Source organism: Pongo abelii, chromosome 2 (genome assembly GCF_028885655.2).
Source record: "Pongo abelii isolate AG06213 chromosome 2, NHGRI_mPonAbe1-v2.0_pri, whole genome shotgun sequence".
NCBI classification, from domain to species: Eukaryota; Metazoa; Chordata; class Mammalia; order Primates; family Hominidae; genus Pongo; species Pongo abelii.
This window is the reverse complement of record NC_085928.1, coordinates 10,859,145-10,877,709: the sequence shown is the minus strand read 5'-3', so window position 1 is coordinate 10,877,709 and position 18,565 is coordinate 10,859,145. Positions and strand designations below refer to the sequence as shown.

At 54.0% G+C, this 18,565-nt stretch overlaps 1 protein-coding gene across 8 annotated transcripts in view; it reads left to right on the top strand.

Moving 5' to 3' along the window:
* The window catches only part of CHCHD6 (coiled-coil-helix-coiled-coil-helix domain containing 6), a 247,727-nt gene extending 229,603 nt beyond the window's left edge, over nt 1–18,124 (top strand). For 3 of the 8 annotated variants that reach the window (XM_054551311.2, XM_054551308.2, XM_054551307.2), the window contains 3 exons: nt 5,536–5,637; nt 15,150–15,285; nt 17,921–18,124. In XM_054551311.2, coding sequence (XP_054407286.2) covers nt 5,536–5,637; nt 15,150–15,285; nt 17,921–17,926 — 244 coding nt within the window. In that variant the 3' untranslated portion in view covers nt 17,927–18,124. The other 5 variants (XM_054551314.2, XM_024245304.3, XM_024245303.3 and 2 more) reach the window with 3 other exon arrangements.
* The last annotated feature ends 441 nt before the right edge of the window (nt 18,125–18,565 follow it).

Here is an 18,565-nt window from a genome sequence, read left to right as displayed (position 1 = left end):
AGCCTTAGCTTCCGTTGAGAACATTGTGATGATCTATTTCCATCATTTCTTCTACATTTATGAATTGATATTCCATTAAAGGAGGAGTTTCCCCTTCTCTCTTTAGTTATGTAACCATTTATTTGGTTATGTTAGTAAGGATTCAAGGACTCACATTTATTCATTGGGCTATAATCTGTACTTTAATTTATTTTAATATTCAAAATGCCGTAGATTTTGCCCTTCAAACTGACTCTCCTTCCTTTGGCATGTCTCTTCATTATTTACTTTCTAGCACAAGGTGTTCAGGCTCATCTTGTCCTTTCTCTGCCCCAGCCCTGGAGTCAGCCATTTCTCCCAGGAGCCACATTCCTTCTGTTGGAGGATGCTGCTAGAAACCATGCTCTGGAGTCTGAGCTCAGGGTGTGCTCCCTGCTATGGAGGTGTCATTGCTTCTAGGTGCTCTCAGTGGGAAGAGCTGGGAAACTTGGATGTGTGTACACAGAATGCATGTGTATGTAGATGTGTGTGCATGTACATCCACAGTGCATGCATGAGGACTGCCATCTATGTGTGGGGGGGAGTATTTCACAAATCCGTAGTGATACTTCCAGTTCTAATACCTGGAGGCTCTTTGTAGGGCTCTCTCTCTCCTTTTCCATGTGTAAATCTCCCTTCTCATAGAGCATAGACTTGGCTGTTTTCTTCAACAGGATATGTATTTGCTCAATCAGTGAACTTTTGTCTCAATGTAACCAGTCTGTCAACCATGCCGGCCGCCTTTTCACCTGCCACGTCTCCTCCTGGACCCCACCGGCTGCCTTAGCTGCAAGCAGGCCACTGCCACCACCTCCTGGTGACGCCCCCCACTACCACTCCACTCCCTGTGACTTCTGCTGGGAGGGAAAAGGACAATTGAAGGACAAGGCTTTCATTCTTTGTTTTTTTGGAAAACAACTCGAAGTCCTTTTGTGACTTCAGGTTGATGGAAGTTAGGAAATCGGAACAGAGCATGCCTTCACCTCTGCATGGCTGTGGGATGTGTCGACTTTCCCTCTGCCTCGTTTTGCCTCCTCACCTGGGGTCAGGTTGTATCAGGTGTCTTGCCAGACCCCAGTAGCGGGTGACTGACCCTGTGGTTGTTCTAAGGGAAGTCAGTTCTGGTTCAAAGCCAAGGTGTGGCAGTAGAAGTTGAGGCACATTTTCTGGGTGCTTTCTATCCTAAAAACACATGGTCTACAGTCTCCCTTTTTTCTGGGTGACATGAGGTACAGTGAGAGGTGAGTCCTGGAGGACCTCTTTGGCCTCCTCTGGTGTCCGTGATGGGGTAGCGAGGTGGGACTGTCATAATGAAGGAGGCCCAGTGTCTGGGAGCTCTTCTTTGCAATACTTAGGGTTTACCACGGTGTTCTGTGCAGCTGCAGTTTCTGAATGTGCTCGAGGAAGACAGTAGAGGGAGGGGAAAGGGTCATAGATGGGGGGTCCAGGTCTTCTGGGCGGCCCTATAGGAATCTGTTTTTCCTTTTAGGTTATGAGTGAGCTGTCAGCTGATAAAACACTATTGCAGCTTAAAAAACTGTGAACTTCATGAAAACTAATTCAGAATGGACCATAGACCTAAATGTAAAACGCAAAACTGTGAAACTCCCAGAAGATAACATAGGAGAAAAAGATGTCCTTGGGTTTGATGATGACTCTTAGATATAATGCTAAACAGTGCATGAAAGGAAGAATTGATAAGTTGGATCCACAGTGAGGTTGGGAGAAGGAGATAGGTTACAGAATTTCCACACACCTGGCAATAGGTGCTGAGCTGTGTTCAGGAATAGAAGCGAGGAGAAGGTGAGAATGCAGGACACAGCATGGCCCATACAGACGCCTGTTCAGCCAGGGGCTGGGCACATGGTCCAGGGCTCGGCCCACCAGGTTACAAAGGCCCCAGGTCAGGCTGCACACATCCACATCTAGTGTGTCAGTCAGATCTGGCCTCTGCCCCTAGAAGCTGGAAGAAGGTGGAGCCCCAATGACTCTTAATTATTGATGCTCTGCCTAGCTCAGTTTATTTATAGAATGTCTGCTTCCTGCATAGTATTCTGTGAGGACCTTAGAGCCGAGGTAATAAGCTGTGGTTCCTGGCTTCCAGGCACTCCTGTCTAGTGGAGAGACAGCGTGCCCCACATGACTGGGTGCAGTGTGCTCAGATGGTCCGTGTCACGGGACCCTCTCAGGTAAGCAGGCCAGGGAGGCCACAGAGCAGAAGTGACACTGGGTCAGCAACACTTCCTCCCAGTGAGAGGGGACAGAAAGGCGGGGCTGGCAGCCTGTCCACATAGGACTACACAGACGCACAGCACCTGTGTGACAGCGGGAAGAAGGGCAGGTGAACTTCAGGGGAAGTTGTGGTTAGCAGACAGACATGGGGGCAGATTGGAGAAGGAGTCGAGAGTGTTCCTGAAATCTGGGGCCCAGTGGCCCAGGCATGGGGGCAGTTGATGACAATCAGGCAGGATGGAGACTTAACCTTCTCCTCAGGACTGGATCCTAGAGGGGCCGGAATGCCTTGCTGTGGAGCTGGCCTTGCCTCTAGGCCTTGTGGCTGTGGGTGAGTGAGAGGGGTCCCCGAGGGCAGGGTAGAGGCTTCATTGTTTGTGAGTCTGGTCACCATGGGATGGGCACTTAGTAAATAGTTGTCCCTTGAAGGAAGGAAGGACATTCATTTAGCATAGGTCTTTACAGGGGCGTTTTAGGCTGGTACGATAGAGTTTGTGGAAAAGGCTGGGGAGAAGAGGCCAGGCAGGAGGGAGGCTCAGGGCAGCAGAGCAGGCATGGGCGGCTCTTGTGAGGAGGACTTTGGCTCACTGTGAACTGGCCATGTGCTTGAGTGGAGCTGGCCAGCCCTCAGGTTCTGGGAGCTCTGACCTTCAGGATTGCTGAGGCCAAAGCACAGAGCTGGAAGGGCAGGCCTGTAGGGGGCGCCATCCTCTGGGGAGCTTTGGGCCAGAGCACCCACACCATCATGAGTCAGAAAGATCCCTCTAGTTGATGTCAGCAAGGAGCCAGGCTGGAGGAGCAGACTCGAGCAGGGAGACTTGGGTTGGGGAGACTGGAGCGGGGAGACTTGGGAGAGGGGAAAGTCGGGAACAGGAAGACTCTTAAGTGGGAGACTCAGGGGAGACTTGGGAGGGGGGAGACTTGAAGAGAGAGACTCGGGACCAGGAGACTCAGTGTAGGGGAGACTCGATGTGGGGGAGACTTGGGGGAGACTCGAGTCGAAGACTCAGGGAGACTCAAGCAGGGAGACTTGGGAGACTCGGGGGAAGACTCAAGCGGGGAGACTAGGGGGGAGACTCAGGCAGACTCCAGCGGGGAGACTTAAGCGGGGAGACTCGGGGGGAGACTCAAGCAGGGAGACTCGGGGGGAGACTCGAGCAGGGACACTCGGGGGGAGACTCGAGCGGGGAGACTCAGGGCGACTCGAGCGGGGAGACTCAGGGCGACTCGAGCGGGGAGACTCAGGGAGACTCGAGTGGGGAGACTCAGGGAGACTCGAGGCGGGAGACATGGGGAGACTAAAGAGGTAGACTCAGGGGGAGACTTGAGGGGGGGAAGTGAATTAGCCAGAAGGTGAGCTAAAGTTTCCAGCAGAGAGGCGGCAAGGACTCTAAGATGACAGGGGGTGGGGAACAGGCGGCCACCCACAGTCTGGAGTGCTAGGGACCCACCCAGTGCCAGTTGGGTGACAGCTCCCTGCTTTGTTGAGGACCCAGTGCTGAGGGAAGGTCACGTCATAGGATTGTGCTCAAGAGCCTCCCACAGCCCCACACAGAGCAGGGTTGGGGCAGCCCACGGACTCCCCTGTGTCCAGAGGCCATGGCTGCAAGGGGCTGCCATGGTGAGTCTCATTGGCAGAAACAGTGCCAGAAAGGTCTTCAGCCACAGGCGGGCTGGAAGTCGTCATCCTCCAGCACCAAAGGCCACCGTGGCCCTGCCCTTTCCTTCCGCCTTGCCAAAGCCCAGAAAGCACCCCACCTGGCTCCCTCTGACATCTAGTGAATGGGAGTGCATCTCCTCTTAGGGAAGTGTGCATTCTTTATTTTTTTCCAACAAAGAAACAAAGAGGAATGGCCCTTTCTTCTTTCCGTGTGTGTGAGAGAGAAGGGATAGTCCTGGACAATCCTGTCACAGGCAGCCTCTGCCTCACTAAGCAGCAGCCAGGGGCTCGTTTGTGTCTAAGGCCCTCTTGGGAGCAATGCACCCCCAGGCTCTCTCGCAGGCCTCAGCTCTCAAACAGGCCCGTCTCCCGCCTGAGGAATGGGACAGCTGGAGCCCGGCATCCCGCAGTTGATAGCGATCCCGCATGGCGTGTTGATCGATGGCAGGACCTCTGGGTTCCACTTACCCGGGCTGAGTGGCACATCGTCAATAGCAGTCAGTTAACCAAGTCCTTAGTAACCAGCTGGTCTCATCAGCGCCTCAGCCCTAGCCACGGGTTAAAGCAGAAACCCCTCCTGAACAGCTAGATTGGACCTGACGAAGATGAATGTCTAATTCACTCGGAATCTCCTTACTGCTGCCTGTAATAAAAAGCCTACTCCATATATTCACCCCCCCCGCTGATGTTTCTCTGAAATTAAGTATCAGGAGGACATATAATAGCCCAGTTCCACACCAGGCCAATATTATCAGATTGATGTCAGCAGTGATAATAGGAGAAGGATAAGTTGATGAGATTCCATTTATTAAACAAAGTGGAGAGCACACAGAGGATTTGGGGCCGCATGTGTGAGCAGGTGCTGGGCGCGCTCCGCAGGAGAATCAATGAGGGAGAGAGAACAGGGCCTGGGGTCTGGCCCCGAATCCCTCTTCTTGCCCGCCTGGGAGCTGGAGTGCCTGCCGGCATGGGAACGACTTGGTCGCCTACAATGTGTGCACCCAAGATGGGAAGGTGCCACCCATGCTCCTGCCAGGCTGGTCTCATGACGGGACACTTGCGCTCACTTCCGTTTGCTTTTCTTCCTGCCTCGTGTTGATGCTGCAGGCTGCCATGAGTTCGTGTCTTCCTCTCTCACTTTCCTCCCTGTGGCTCCTGGGCTGGGAGCTTCCTGGCTACCCAATGGGAGATGGCAAGCTTCTGCCCCATGCAGAGCCCTGCCTAACGTGGTTTGGGGCAACTGTCTTTTCTTTTTCTGAGTACCCTTGGTTGTCTCTTTCAGAATGTCTTGGAATTTTCTAAAGGCAGAATGGAGCTCATGTGGCGGGTGCAGAGAGCAAGAGCTATGGAGCTGAGCACACTCCACTCTTCCTATCCCGGCCCCTCTCACTGCTCTGTGACTGTGGGCCAGTAACGTGAGCTGCCTGTGACTTACCAACCTTGTCTGCAGAATGGGACGGGAAGGTCCAGCTCACAGGGTTGTTGTGAACCTAGAACACAGGAGGCCCTGACAGGCAGAAGTTCCCAAGACCACAGACATCCAGATCCACTCTCAAATGAGGCCGAATTTTCTGCCCGTGCTGTTGACCATCAGCTCCCCTCCCACAGCCTGATCCTCATTCCAGATCTCTCCCAGTGCGGAAGACTTCCTGGGCAGCACCTGGAAGCAGCTTTAGGAACCTGCTCATAAGCTACAGCTCCTCCCCTTTTCCATTACGTGGGTTAAGGTGAGTCAGTTCATCTCTAAATAAGATAACGCCTTACAGGGGAGGACGGAGATTGGAGACACTGTGTACAGACCCTGGCATGGAGCCTGGCATGTGGTGGGCATTGAAGTGTAGCGGCTATTGCTGATGTGCGCCTAGGCCCAGCCACCATGCCGTGGAAAGTGCACGCTGCTCTCAGAAAGCGATCAGAGATACATTGGTCCCCCGGTCATTCCTGCCCATCCCCACTCCCCACTCTACTTCTGGGGAACGGGTCCAACCCCTTAGCGGCATGCCTGACGACATGGGTTTCCCAGGGCTGCCAAAACAAAGCACCACATGTCAGACCTTTCAGCCCAGAAACTTATCCTCTCACAGTTCTGGATTGCAGAGGTCCACAATCAAGGTGTTGGTGGTCCAGGCTCGCCCTCAGGCTGGAGGGGAAATCTGTTGCAGCCCCTCCTAGGCTTCTGGTGGTACTGGCATCCTTGGCATTCTGGGACACACATACTAGCGGGCACACACATCGCTCTACTGTCAGCCTCGGTCCCCATAGTGCCTCCTCCCTGTGTGGTGGTCTCTGTGTCTTCTCTCTTCTTCACATGAGAATATGAATGGGATTCATACTGGATTAGGGGCCCACCCTAGCCCATATACCCTTGTCTTAACTAATCACATCTATAACAGCCCTGTTTCCCAATAAGGCCATGTTCTGAGGCTCCAGGAAGGACATGAATTTGAGGGGATCATCAAACCCACTAACCTTTGCAGTTCTCAGGAACTAGATGTCTAGTTCTCAGGAACCCCTGGACTCCTCAACTTGACCAGGTTGTCTTCTGACAACAATTTGTGACAGGCACCCTCTCCAAACTGACTTAATCCAAAAGTGGAACATATAGGTTTGTGCTAAAGGAAAGCTAAAAATAGTACCTGGCTTCGAATTGAGGAACTCATTTGGTGTTTGGTTCTGTTTCCTTTTGGACAGTGGGCCATGGAGTTTGGAAGCCCAGTTTTATGTTCTCCCTGGAAGATCACGGTTTCACCCCATACCTTTCACTAGGCCCATGAATGGGTTCATACTAGCCCAGGCTGGCTCATGCGGGCCAAACCCATGCTACCCAGGCCAGAAGGGGAGACTTGAGAAATAAAGGGGCATCTCTGCCTTACCTGAGAGTCCTGCTGTGTGAAGTCAGTGTATTAATAGACAGCAGTGGCACAGCTCCTGCCTTGTAGCACTGCCAGGTCCAGTGTTTCCTTCCCTCCAATGCTCCTGCTTGGCAGAGTCTCAGATACAGCCAGTTGTGTGCTTTGAACCAGCAGGCTGTGCTGCTGACTCTGAACCAAGGAGAACAGAAGGGACAACCTGACCCTGCCCAACAGTCTGCAGTTCCTATCTAGGCACAAACAGACAACACTTCATAACCCGGTGGCGGCCCTGGACCCAGGAGGTTTGTGCAGTCATGGACAGCTACACAGGTGCCTGCCATGGACGGAAGGGAAGGCTGCACCAACAGGTCTGCCGTGGACGGAAGGGAAGGCTGCCGCGCGGACTCCTGCCGTGGACGGAAGGGAAGGCTGCACAGAGGTCTGCCGTGGACGGAAGGGAAGGCTGCCGCGCGGACTCCTGCCGTGGACGGAAGGGAAGGCTGCCGCGCGGACTCCTGCCGTGGACGGAAGGGAAGGCTGCACGGACTCCTGCTGTGGATGGAAAGGAGGTTGCACAGAGGTCTACTGTGGACGGAAGGGAAGGCTGCACAGAGCCTTATCACTAATGGGAAAGAAAGGCTGCACGGAGGCTTGCTTGGATAGAAGGGAAGGGTGCAGATTGTCTTGGACATGAAGGGAAGGCTGCACACAGAATTCTCATGGATGGAAGGAAAGCTGCACAGAGGAATGTTTATGATGAGAAGGGAAGAATGCAGAGCCTTGCCATAGATGGGAAGGAAGGATGCACAGAAGCTTTTTTGATGAGAAGAAAAGGCTGCACAAAACCTTTTCATGGATGGAAGTGAACGCTGCACAGATGTCTTGTCATAGAAGGAAGGGAAGTCTTCAGAGACACTTGTCAGGGAGGAAGAGAGGGCTGCACAGTGGCTTGTTGTGTTATGAATGGGAAGGAAGACTGCACAGAGGCTTGCCATGGGGTGAAGGGAAGTCTCCACACAAAATTCTCATTCCTTCACAGATGATGGGAAAAGAAGGCCACACAGAGGATTGTCATGGATGGAAGTGAGCAAGCACTGCACCAAGTTTTGTCATTGAGGGAAGGGAAGGCTTCAGAGAGGCTTTCTGTGCATGTAAGAAAAAGTTGTATGCAGAGTAGTCAGAGACAGAGATAAAGGCTGCACAGAGGCCTCCCATAGAGGGAAGTGTAGTTTACAGGGGCTTGTCCTACAGGAAGGAAGGTCTGCAGAGAAGCTTATCATGGATCGGCAGGAAGGCTGCGCACTAGAATGTCTATGAAGGGAATGGAAGACTGCAATGAAAATTGTCATTGATGGAAGGGAATGCTACAGAGAGACTTTTTTTTTCTTTTGAGACAAAGTCTCTCTCTGTCTCTCAGGCTGGAGTGCAGTGGCACGCTCTCTGCTCACTGCAACATCCGCCTCCTGGGTGCAAGTGATTCTCCTGCCTCAGCCTCCCAGCTAACTGGGATTACAGGCCCTCACCACCATGCCTGGCTAATTTGTGTATTTTTAGCAGAGATGAGGTTTCACCATGTTGGCCAGGTGGGTCTCGAACTCCTGACCTCAAGTGATTGCCTGCATCAGCCTCCCAAAGTGCTGGGATTACAGGCATGAGCCATTGCGCCTGGCCTGCACAGGATTTTCATGGATGGGAAAGAAAGGCTGCACAGAGGAATGGCTATGATGTGAAGGAGAGGGTGTTCAGAAGCTTGTCATGGGTGGGATGGGGCAGCTGCATAGAGCCATACCATTGTTGGGAAGGGAATGATGCAGAAAGCATTGTTGTTGATGGGAAGGAAAGGTCATATGGATTCTTGTTTTGGATTGAAGGTTGCATATGTCATACATGGGAAGTGAAGGTCTCACGGAAGCTTGTCACAGATGAAATTGATATGGTTTGGCTCTGTTTCCCCACGTAAATCTCATCTTGAATTGTAATCCCCACGTGTCGAGGAAGGAAGATAATTGGATTATGGGGGTGGTTCCCCCAGGCTGTTCTCATGATGGTGAGTTCTCATGAGACCTGATGATTTTATAAGGGGCTCTTCCCCCTTTGCTTCTCTGTCTCACCTGCCACCATGTAAGATGTGCCTGCTTCCCCCTCCACTATGATTGTAAGTTTCCTGAGGCCTCACCAGCAATGCAAAACTGTAAGTCACTTAAACCTCTTTTCTTTATAAGTTACCCAGTCTCAGGCAGTTATTTATAGGAGTGTGAAAACGGACTAATACAAAAAAATGAATACTGCACAGAATGTTGTCATGTAACTACGGGAAGACTTCATAGAAGCTTTCTATGGATGGAAGGAAAAGTTGCAAAGAAGCTTCACATGGATTGGAAGGGAGGTTGCTCAGAGGCATGTCATGAGTGGAAAGGGAAGGGTGCAGATGTTATGGATGGAAGGGAAGGTTGCACCAAAACTTATGGATAGTGGACCAAGACCAGAGAGAAGGAAGAGGGAGGGAGGATTTCCTGGGTCTCTAGCTAGTTATGGGTTCTTCACCAAGTGCAGTGTATTCTGCCTAAGGAGAAGTGGAAATGAGACCAGGGGCCAGTCGGCCACCAGAGGTGTGAGGTCAGTTCCCTCATCCAGCTGGGGATGGGCTGGGGATACAGACCACCTTCTCAGGGCACTCAGGCTGGTGGCAGAGTTATACCAGCTCTGCGACAATGGCAGGGTGACAGGTCACAGTGTCAGGGTGCTTGAGGTAGCCTGAGGTCCATGGGAGACCTAGCAGGCCGTCAGGTCGGGGTACAGTCTAAGTAGGCCTGAGATCTGGCCCTGCTTTTCAAATGGTGAACTGGAGCAAGTTACTGTATCACTTGGAGACATTGTGGGTTTGTTTTTGTTTTGTTTTGTTTTGAGGAAAAACAGAGCTTCTACCTTATATGGGCCTGCTTGGGATTAAATGAGGTAATGCTTCGCACATTGTGCAGTGAGTTGTGATTACCTAAGAAATGAGTTTTTGAACTGCCTTGGTGTTTTAGAAATCTGTGGCCTGCATTATGTTCTAAAAGTATCACTGTTGGCTGGAAGTAGAGAGGACCGTTGGGAGGCTATTTAATGACAGTGAAGACAAAGGCATGGGCTAGGGCTCTCCTGTAGGCTAGACTTGGGGGCGCTCTGTGGGCATGGGGGCTGGAGAAGTTGGGTGCTCCGGGTGTGCAGCTGGACCAGCTGGGTGTTGGTGCTGCCGACCCAACTGAAATTCAGGAGGAGGAGATGTTGGGGTGAGGGCTAGCCACATCTGGTCCATGTGGGCCCATGGCCAGCTGCTGGGCTGCATGGCAGGCAGGGGACAGCAGGTCTTGAGCTGGGCACCATGCTGGTGTGCTGAGGGGACAAGGGCAGGGGCCACAGGTGGAGCTCGCACACAGGCAGAGGCCCAGGGTCCAGCAGAAGAGAACCAGAGTAAGTGGCCAGAGAGGCAGTGAGGGCCAGGCAGGTGCCGTCAGCTGAGCAGTGAGGCTCGGCATGGGGCCCAGGGGAGTGGGGCAGGGGGAGCCCCAGGCAGCACCTCTCTAAGCAAGGAGAAGCTGCTGTGGCCTGGGACAGAGACGGAGGCAAAAGGGGGTTTCGATTTGAAAAGCTTTTCCATATTTTGAGAGATGAATGTGTTTTGGATGGAGTGCGGGGAATGGAGAAGGTCCAGGAGAGGAGGTCAGTGGGAGAGGCCTGCTCAGGCACAGGGGTTGGAAAGGAACCACATGGGGCCTCTGGACTCTGCTGTGTCTGTGGTCTCAGCCGACAGGGTGGGGGCTCTGGGAGTCAGGCAGACCTATGCGGCCTGCTTGCCAGGGACCAGGACCCATGTGCTTGTCCGTGGCCATCACACTCTCAGGGCCATCAGGAGGCTGGGTGTGGGGTCTTCTGTGGTCCTGTTTACTGAACGCCGATGATTCCTTCAGGGCCACACTGCGTTACTGAGCACGTTCTGACCGGGCCATCTTGGGCTTCACCTGCCATTCTCCTGCCATCCTCTCAACAGCTCTTTGGGGCGGGGTCCTCACCCGTACCTGATGCACCGACCACACAGTGGAAAGTGACAAAGCCAGCGCCTTGCCCCAGGTTTGTCTGATCCCAGAACCTGTGTTCTTTCCACTAGACCAAGAGTCCCAGCCTCAGACATCTGCCAGCTCCTTGTTGAAGAGACACGATGATTATGCAGACATGCTAATGCCTTAACATGCCTGAGGAGGAGGCACCACTGAGGCTGGGTGAGGTCTGAACTAGGTCTCGAATGACATCAGAGCTTACGCTGTAGAGGGAGGGACCCTTTAAGATAAGGTCCCACCCTCCAAGCCCTATGTCTGCAGTTCCACCACCCCAGCATATCCTCAGCTCTTCTCTGCCAAGTGCCTCCAGTAACCCAGCCTTTCTGCAAGCGCACCCCACTCTGCGCCCTGGCCCCACCTCAGTTTCTCACACTGATGGCTAGGTTGCTATGAGAGCTGCACTTCACAGCACACACTTCTGTTCTTCTATGGGGCAAGTGGTGTTACTGTTCCCATTGTACCAATGAGGAACATAAGAGCCGGTGAGGCAAGCCAACTTCCTGGGCATTGTCTTTGATGCCTGTGCAAACAGACACCCCATACTCCAATGCGAATGGTGTGAACCCCTTCGAAGCCACATGGACCATTAGATCTTCATTCTCCAAGGAAATTTCCTTACACAGGGGTACAGGACTTATTTCTATCCCTGGCAAGTTTGTGGCACACTTTGTTTACCTTTATCTGTGCATGTGAAGAGTAGCTGTTTGCAAGACCATGTTTCTGAACATGGGAGCTGTTTTGTATGCATTGTAAACAGGGTCATGGTGTGCCAGGGCTGGGAGGGGTTCAGGGTGGATAGAGTGCACCTACTTTTGTGAATGGCTTCACCCAAGGCCTAGCCCTGCCTTGCTTCAGAGAAAGCTTTTCATTTCCAGAGCTGTGCTCTCCCTGTCTTATCCTATTCAGAGCCTTTTTGTGGACAAATGGGTGAAATTTCTTCCAGTTGACATTTGCCTTCCATTGTGTCTCCTCATATTGTTCTGATAAGTCCCAGGAGAGAGAGGCTGTCATGGTCCCACGGGCAATACTGGCATGGAGGGGATAGATTTCGCCACGGCCCAGTTTCTCCTGAACTGGGAGCCCACTGGGAGGTTTGCCCTCAAAATGCAGAGGCCCTTGTCCTGGCACCTGAAACTAAAGTAGGAGAAGCCAGTGAGGAGGGGACACAGCCAGGTTGACCATGGGGAGAGGGGCAAATGTGGCTGTGTCTTCCTGTACAGTACCATTCTGCAAAGTGTCGGCGTCTCTGTTGTGCCTCTGTAGAGGGCAGGGCTCAGCAGGTCAGCACTCCAGCTCCATGAGGCTCAGCCGCACGACTCAGGCTGGGGCCACTTAGCCTCCGCCTGTCCTGTCTGTGGTACCTCTTTTCACATAGATCAGTAAGCCTCACAGAGTTACAGCTTAGGACAGCTCTGCCCTTACTAAGCCTGGGGCTTCCCCTGAGCCACTCACCATGACACACAGGTCCCCTCAGTGCCTGCTGGCCTCCACGGTGCAGCCAGGAACCAGGCTTACCAGGGCCCCATGAGGACAGGGTGGGGTCCTGCTTCAGGGGAGTGCAGCAGAGGCTATGATGGAAGTCATGCTCTGGGGTCTCAGATTCTAGAGGGCCAGCACCATCAGGAGGAGCAGAAGGCACAGCAAGAGGCTGGTATGAGGGGACAGCAGTACAGGTAACAGGAGAGAGCCTAGGGAGACTGGCAGTGCCACTGAAGGCACCCACTGCCCTACAGATTTAACCCTGCCTGGGGAGGGGAGAGCACAGCCTTCCAAGGATGGAGAGCCGGGGAGCAGAACAGGAGGGGAGACCTCTGCGATGGAGGCAGAGAGCCTGGCCTGTGACTTAAAGGTGCTCCTAAAACAGGTGTCAGAACAGTCAGAACCAAAGCTGTACGTGCAGTCCCTGAGAACGCCTGCCTGAGATGAAATGCCATGAAGCCAGCCATCTGCCAAGGAAGAAGCAGCCTAAAAAGCCCACAACTAGACACACCCATGTCACAGTTCTTAAATACAGATGTGGAGCCATGCTTAAGCACCTGGAGAGAGGAATCAGGGGCTGCCCCAGACACCCCAGCTGTATTCTTGCCCCAGCCGCCTGTACAGCAGCTGACGCAGGCCAGTGAAGCGGCTCTCCAGAGCTGGGCAGAGGACTGCATGCCAGGGGCTCATCTGCCCTGCATATGTAAGAACGAGAAGTCAATGCAGATAAAGACCCCCCACCCAGTCCTCTTCAGGAAATAAGAGGACCCTTTAAGACTTGGTGCATGCAATGTAGACATGAGTCAGAATTGTGACCTCAATGGCTAGGATGGGGTGGAATTCAAGGACCCAGACCAGGGCTGGGCCACCATGGCCTCCCCCGGCAGGAAGGGAAAGGCGTGCTCTCCTTTCACATTCTTTACCTTGGCACTGGTGTGGCATGGCAGTCACAGGCGGCTGCACCCCACCCCACACTCATCCCTCCCCGTCTTTAATTTAGGGACTGTTCATTTTGTTCATGCCCTGGGGATGGGTCTTGCTGGCCTTAGCTGAACATGGGACACTCACTGTTCATGTTAGCGATGGTGTTAGGCATGGGTATGTGACCTGGTCCTAGACAGTGAGTGGAGGAGAAACCTGGAGTGGGGTTTGAGGGGAGCATTGTCCCGCATAGTCAGATGAGACAGCAGAGAGACCTGCTCCTCCCTGCTGCCTTTGACCTCTGCTGCAGAGAGGACTGCGCTGCATACAGTGTCCTGGGGATGACATGGATGAGAAGGGAAGACCAGGCCCAGGTGGCATCGCTGCTAAGTCAGCAGTGTACAGAAGTGTCCACCCGCAGACTTCCGGAGTGAGACAGCTAAATATGGGGTCCTGTTCCCAAGCTGTCGAGCATCCTGGTGCTGGTGGCTTCTAGCTGAGGAACTGTGTTGGAATTACCGTTAGATGATAACGGCTCTGGAGACCCTGGTGGGAGAGCAACTGACCTACACATCTCTCTCTCCACGTACCTGGAGCGGAGCTGTGGCATGTGTGACAGTGATCCTTTCTATTGCTAAGAAACTTGAGGAATGGCTTTCTACATTTTTACAGCTCTTTTTGGTGCCCTCAGCCATGAGTGGTGTTCAATTTGGAAAGGCTGTTAAGTGTTACAGTGGGTCAGTCTACAGCTGGGAAGGGTCCTGGCCTAAAACCCACTTAAGAAAACAAATGGGCAGCAACAGTACATCCAAAGCCATGTAAATAAATATGTCCCGCTCCTCCACTGTCCAGCTGCGTGGCCTTAATTCTCTGAGCCTCAGTTTCCTCATTTGTGTGAACAGCATGATGAACAATAGTGTCTGCTACCAGAGCTGTAAGGAGCAGCACTGAGCACGCCCAGCAGCCGGAGGACAGCACCTGGCCAGCAGGGAGTGCACGAATGTGCTGCTGTGTGTGTCATTGTGTGGGTGTGTGTGTGTGTGTGTGTGTGTGTGCAAGAGAGAGAGAGACAGACAGAGAGAGAAATCTGGAAGGAGACCAACCAATCCAAAATTACGCTCAGCAGGCTGGGCCAGTGACTGACTTTAGTGTCATCTATATTTGCTCTTTTTTCCCGCAACTTTAGAAAGTGAACTTACTCACTTTTGTGGATTCTAAAACTACTTTGAAAAAGAAAGAAAAAAATAGTAAATTACCCCCAAAATATTATCATGGTTACCTCTAAGAAGTAAAAAGAAGAACATTTTTCATTTCTTTAGACATTTCTGTAGATTTCATTTTCTTTGTTGCACGCATATTAGTTTTAAATCAGGAAAAAAAATAAGTCACATGGTTATAGTCATGGGTAAACCACAGGCACAGGAAAGCCCAGGAAAGCAGCTGACAGCTATCCTGGGCACAGTGGGGCAGGCTGTCCCAGGCATAGAGGGACAGCTATCCTGGGCGCAGTGGGGCGGGTTGTCCTGGAGGTGGGCTGCACCATCCTCATGGGGGCCCTCCAGTGGGGGCCAGCTCGCTGGGCTTTCCTGTCTCCTGAATGTACACAGGCCCCAGTGAAGGAACCCGGTGTGGAGCCCCAGACCACAGCACGTTTCAGTGTCTGCTATATTGTGAGCCTAAGCCACCCACCACAGGGCTTGACCCCTGCGACCGTCCTCTCATTTCTAGAACGGGAAAGCACAGGGCTTCTCCTTGAGGGTTAAAAGGACGCTGCTGGGTGTCAGCGGCTTAGCCTAGTGCCTGGCAGGTAGGTGGAGTGAATGTGAGTTGTTTCTCTCCCCTGCCTGCTGGCACCTGAGCCCCAGGCCTGCCTGCTCTTGTCTTCTGCAGGCCCCGCAGGGTGGAGCCCGTCTGCTCAGGGCTGCAGGCCCAGATTCTCCACTGCTACCGAGATCGCCTGCATGAGGTGCTGCTGTGCTCGGACCTGGTCAAGGCATACCAGCGCTGCGTGAGTGCCGCCCACAAGGTAAGGCCTTGCCTCCCTCCCAGGTTTCCAGGGTCCTTGGGAGGTAGGGGAGGTACCTCTATCTAGCATTGGAGATCTCTGCCTGCCTTTTCCTGTTAGAGTCAGATGCTCCACCTGGAGGTCTCTGCATTTGCCAAGGGAGGAATTCTTCACTTTCCTCAGTCACCTGCACACTCTCCTGGCTGCTTCCAGGAGCGCCTTGGACATCTGGCCCCAGGGAGATGATCCCTGTTGCGTTTGCCCTATTAGGCTGGGTGGGAGCAGGCTGGGTAAAGTCAGGCCTCACCTTCAAAGGCCGGGCCCCTTGTGGGTGCCAGGGACTTCTTAGCTCTCGGCACTTAGGGGTGGGAGCGTGGCAGAGGCCTGAGTGCAGAGTGGGGGTCCCAGCAAGGACAGGCCATCTGGAAGAGGAGTGGGAGCAGGTGTGGCTATCAGAAGCTGCTCGCAGCCACCCCCTCTGAGCTAGTCTAGAGGGGTGTGCTGGCTTGGCCTTCCTGGTGAGTGGTCCCAAGCCTCATGTGCTCTCTGGTCACCTCCCACTCCAGTGGGCCTCGGTTGTCCTGGATGCCTGCGATGCGTTCCCAGCCAGCTCCTACTGTCTTCCTCCCCTACCCTAGATCTAGGAGGACTATCCTAGATAAGGCCTCCCCTTTCCCAGGTCCCATAGCGTCCTCTGGTGCAGTCAGGCTGTTCCCAGCCATACCTCACCCTTGCCCCACCCCAACAGGACAGCTCCCACCTTGGGGAGCATCATTCACTCTCAGAACACCTAGTTTGGGCTCACCAAGGAGTGCGGCCGGTTTGTGAAAATGTATGGGAGAAGCAATAGGATGTCGCCTTTCCCACCTAAAAGCCTCTTTGGCCTGAGTAGGAGACAGGCTGCTTTAGGTACTTGGGATGGAAAAGGCTGAGGCCGGATGCTCTGTGCTCTCCAGCCATGTCCGAGGGGAGATCTCTCCCACTGAACTGAGCGGGGTCCTGCAGCCCCAGGCCTGTGAGAGCTTCCTTGGGTCATGCCCTGCTCACACCCATCTGCCAAGGCTGATTGTTCCACTCTGGGCTGGTCACAGCCCCAACCAGCACCGACTGTCCCTTCATGGCCAGAGCACAGCCCAGAAGTAGCTCCACACAGGACGAGTGGACACAAGGCCTCTGTCAGCCTTCCAAGAGAGGGAAGCCCTGGGTAAGACAGGCGGCCTCCTCCTCCATCTCAGAGTGTGGAAGGCTGCTCACTCTGCTTCCACGTGGGCAGGAGGCGCTGGGGCACTGGGTAGGCTGGGCCAGACCAGGGCCCTTCGCACCGACCAGACACTTAGCTCCCTACTCACCAGCAAGGTGAAGCCTCCAGATCCTCCACACACCCAATCAAGGGCAGCTCCGAGTCTCTGTTCATCACACACCTAACTATTTACCGAGGGATCTGCTGCAGCCTCTTGGCTTCCTGGCAGGGCCCACGCCTCAGTGGCCAGCCCTAGACTCCATCCTCTCTCCATCCAGCCCCACCTCTGTGGTAGTTTTCAGCCCCTACTCACTACCTCTAAGAGTATTTCTTTAACAAACACACCTCACCAATATATCTTCCTTGCACCAAGGCAAAAATGTGATTACCAAGGAAGACAGATCTCATTAAACCCCAGTGTATTCCCTGAGAGAGGCTCTGGAACACTGCCAGGCCTGGCTCCCTCCTTCCCGGCCCCTACCCCTGACTAGCAAAGAAACCAGAGACTGAGCAACGGCAGTGCCAGAGGCCTGCCTGCTCTCCCCATGTGCTGCCTTGATAGTGTGTGTGCGTTTGGAGACAGCATATTCAGCCTGACTCCCTCGGAGCCCCAGCACCCAGGCACTTGGGTGGTGCCCTGTGTGTGAGATGTGGCAAGTGCTGGAGAAACTCTCAAGACCCTTCACCAGCCTTTGCCTCAGAAGGCTGCTGGCAGAGCCAGAGAGCGGGGAGTGAAGGGTCCCTAAGAGGGATTTGCTTCTGCAAGGGGCCAAGCGGCAGGGGACAGAGGCCCACATGGTCAAGGGCCTTGGGGTGGGGCAGCACTGCTTCTCTCTCCAGGATCTAACATCTGCCCTGGGGCTCCTAGGGCAGGTAGGCGATGCCTAGGCCCAGAGCCTGGCGCCTGCCTGTGTGCAGATGTGCTGGGCATCTCAGATGAGGACAGGGGCCTCAGGCTCTCCACCACAGGACCCTGACTGTGCGGACCCCAGCATCACAGCAGGCTCCCGCTGAGCTGCGAAAAAATCAGAGAACAGAGGAGAGGACTTGATGAGGCAGAGCAGAGTTGGGTTAGACTCTTCTATACCCAAGGTGCTTGTCAGAAACACCGCAGCAGGTTGAGGGGGCAGGGCAGGGGACCTGCCTTCTGAGCCAGCCCTGGGAGAGTAAAGGAAAGGGGAGCATGTGCTGGTGTCACTGTCACGTGGGGTGAGGGCCTGTCCCCTGCTGCTGGGGACTATGCTGGGTTCCGGGGTACAGAGGTGAAGAGACTCACTGATGGGTCTCCAGGTGAGGAGGGAGACCAACTCACAGCTGCTCCCTGGGAAGCGGTTGCTGTCACAGGGCGGTCTGCGCGGAGCTGGAGGGCATGGGCGGATTTGGCTCTGACTCAACTCTGACCTGTTCTCTTTGTAGGGCTGAGGAGCAGACATCATTCCCTGCCCTGGCAGTGACTTGGAGCCCTGAAGAAGGGACCAGTCATGGGACCACAGCCACTGTGCCCTGCCGTTTCCTGCTGGGCCCCTGCATATGCCCCTGAGCCTGGGGCTGCCATGTGTTTAGGAAACAAAGTATGCGCTACTGTCTGAAAACAAATAAAGCAGATGCCTTTGTTTTCAATCGTTGACTCACTGGCAAACGGTCACTGCTGCCCACTCTGCGTCCAGCCGTCTGCTGGACACCAGCAAAGCGGAGCTGAGGAAGATAGGCTGCTCCCCTTGGGGAGTCCCTGGCCTGGAAGGGGAGATGGCCTGGGAACCCCTAATTACATTGCAGCAGCAGCAGGCTGCTGCGGAAACAGGGAGGAGAAGGAAAGGGAGCAGGCCTTTCTAGGGATGGCACAGAGGGAGAGCAGGCCAGCTTCCTGCAGCGAGTGCTGCCTGCGCCCAGGGCGGAAGCTGACCAGACGAGGGCAGGGCAGGCCGGAGACCCAGCAGAGTGGATCCCAGGTGTGAGGGCAGCAGGCAGTGGAGGAGAGCAAAGGCAGGCAAGGCAGGCAAGGCAGACAGGCGGCGCAGCTGCAGAGGCGGCAGGACTGCGGTGCAGCAGGCTAAGCTGGCA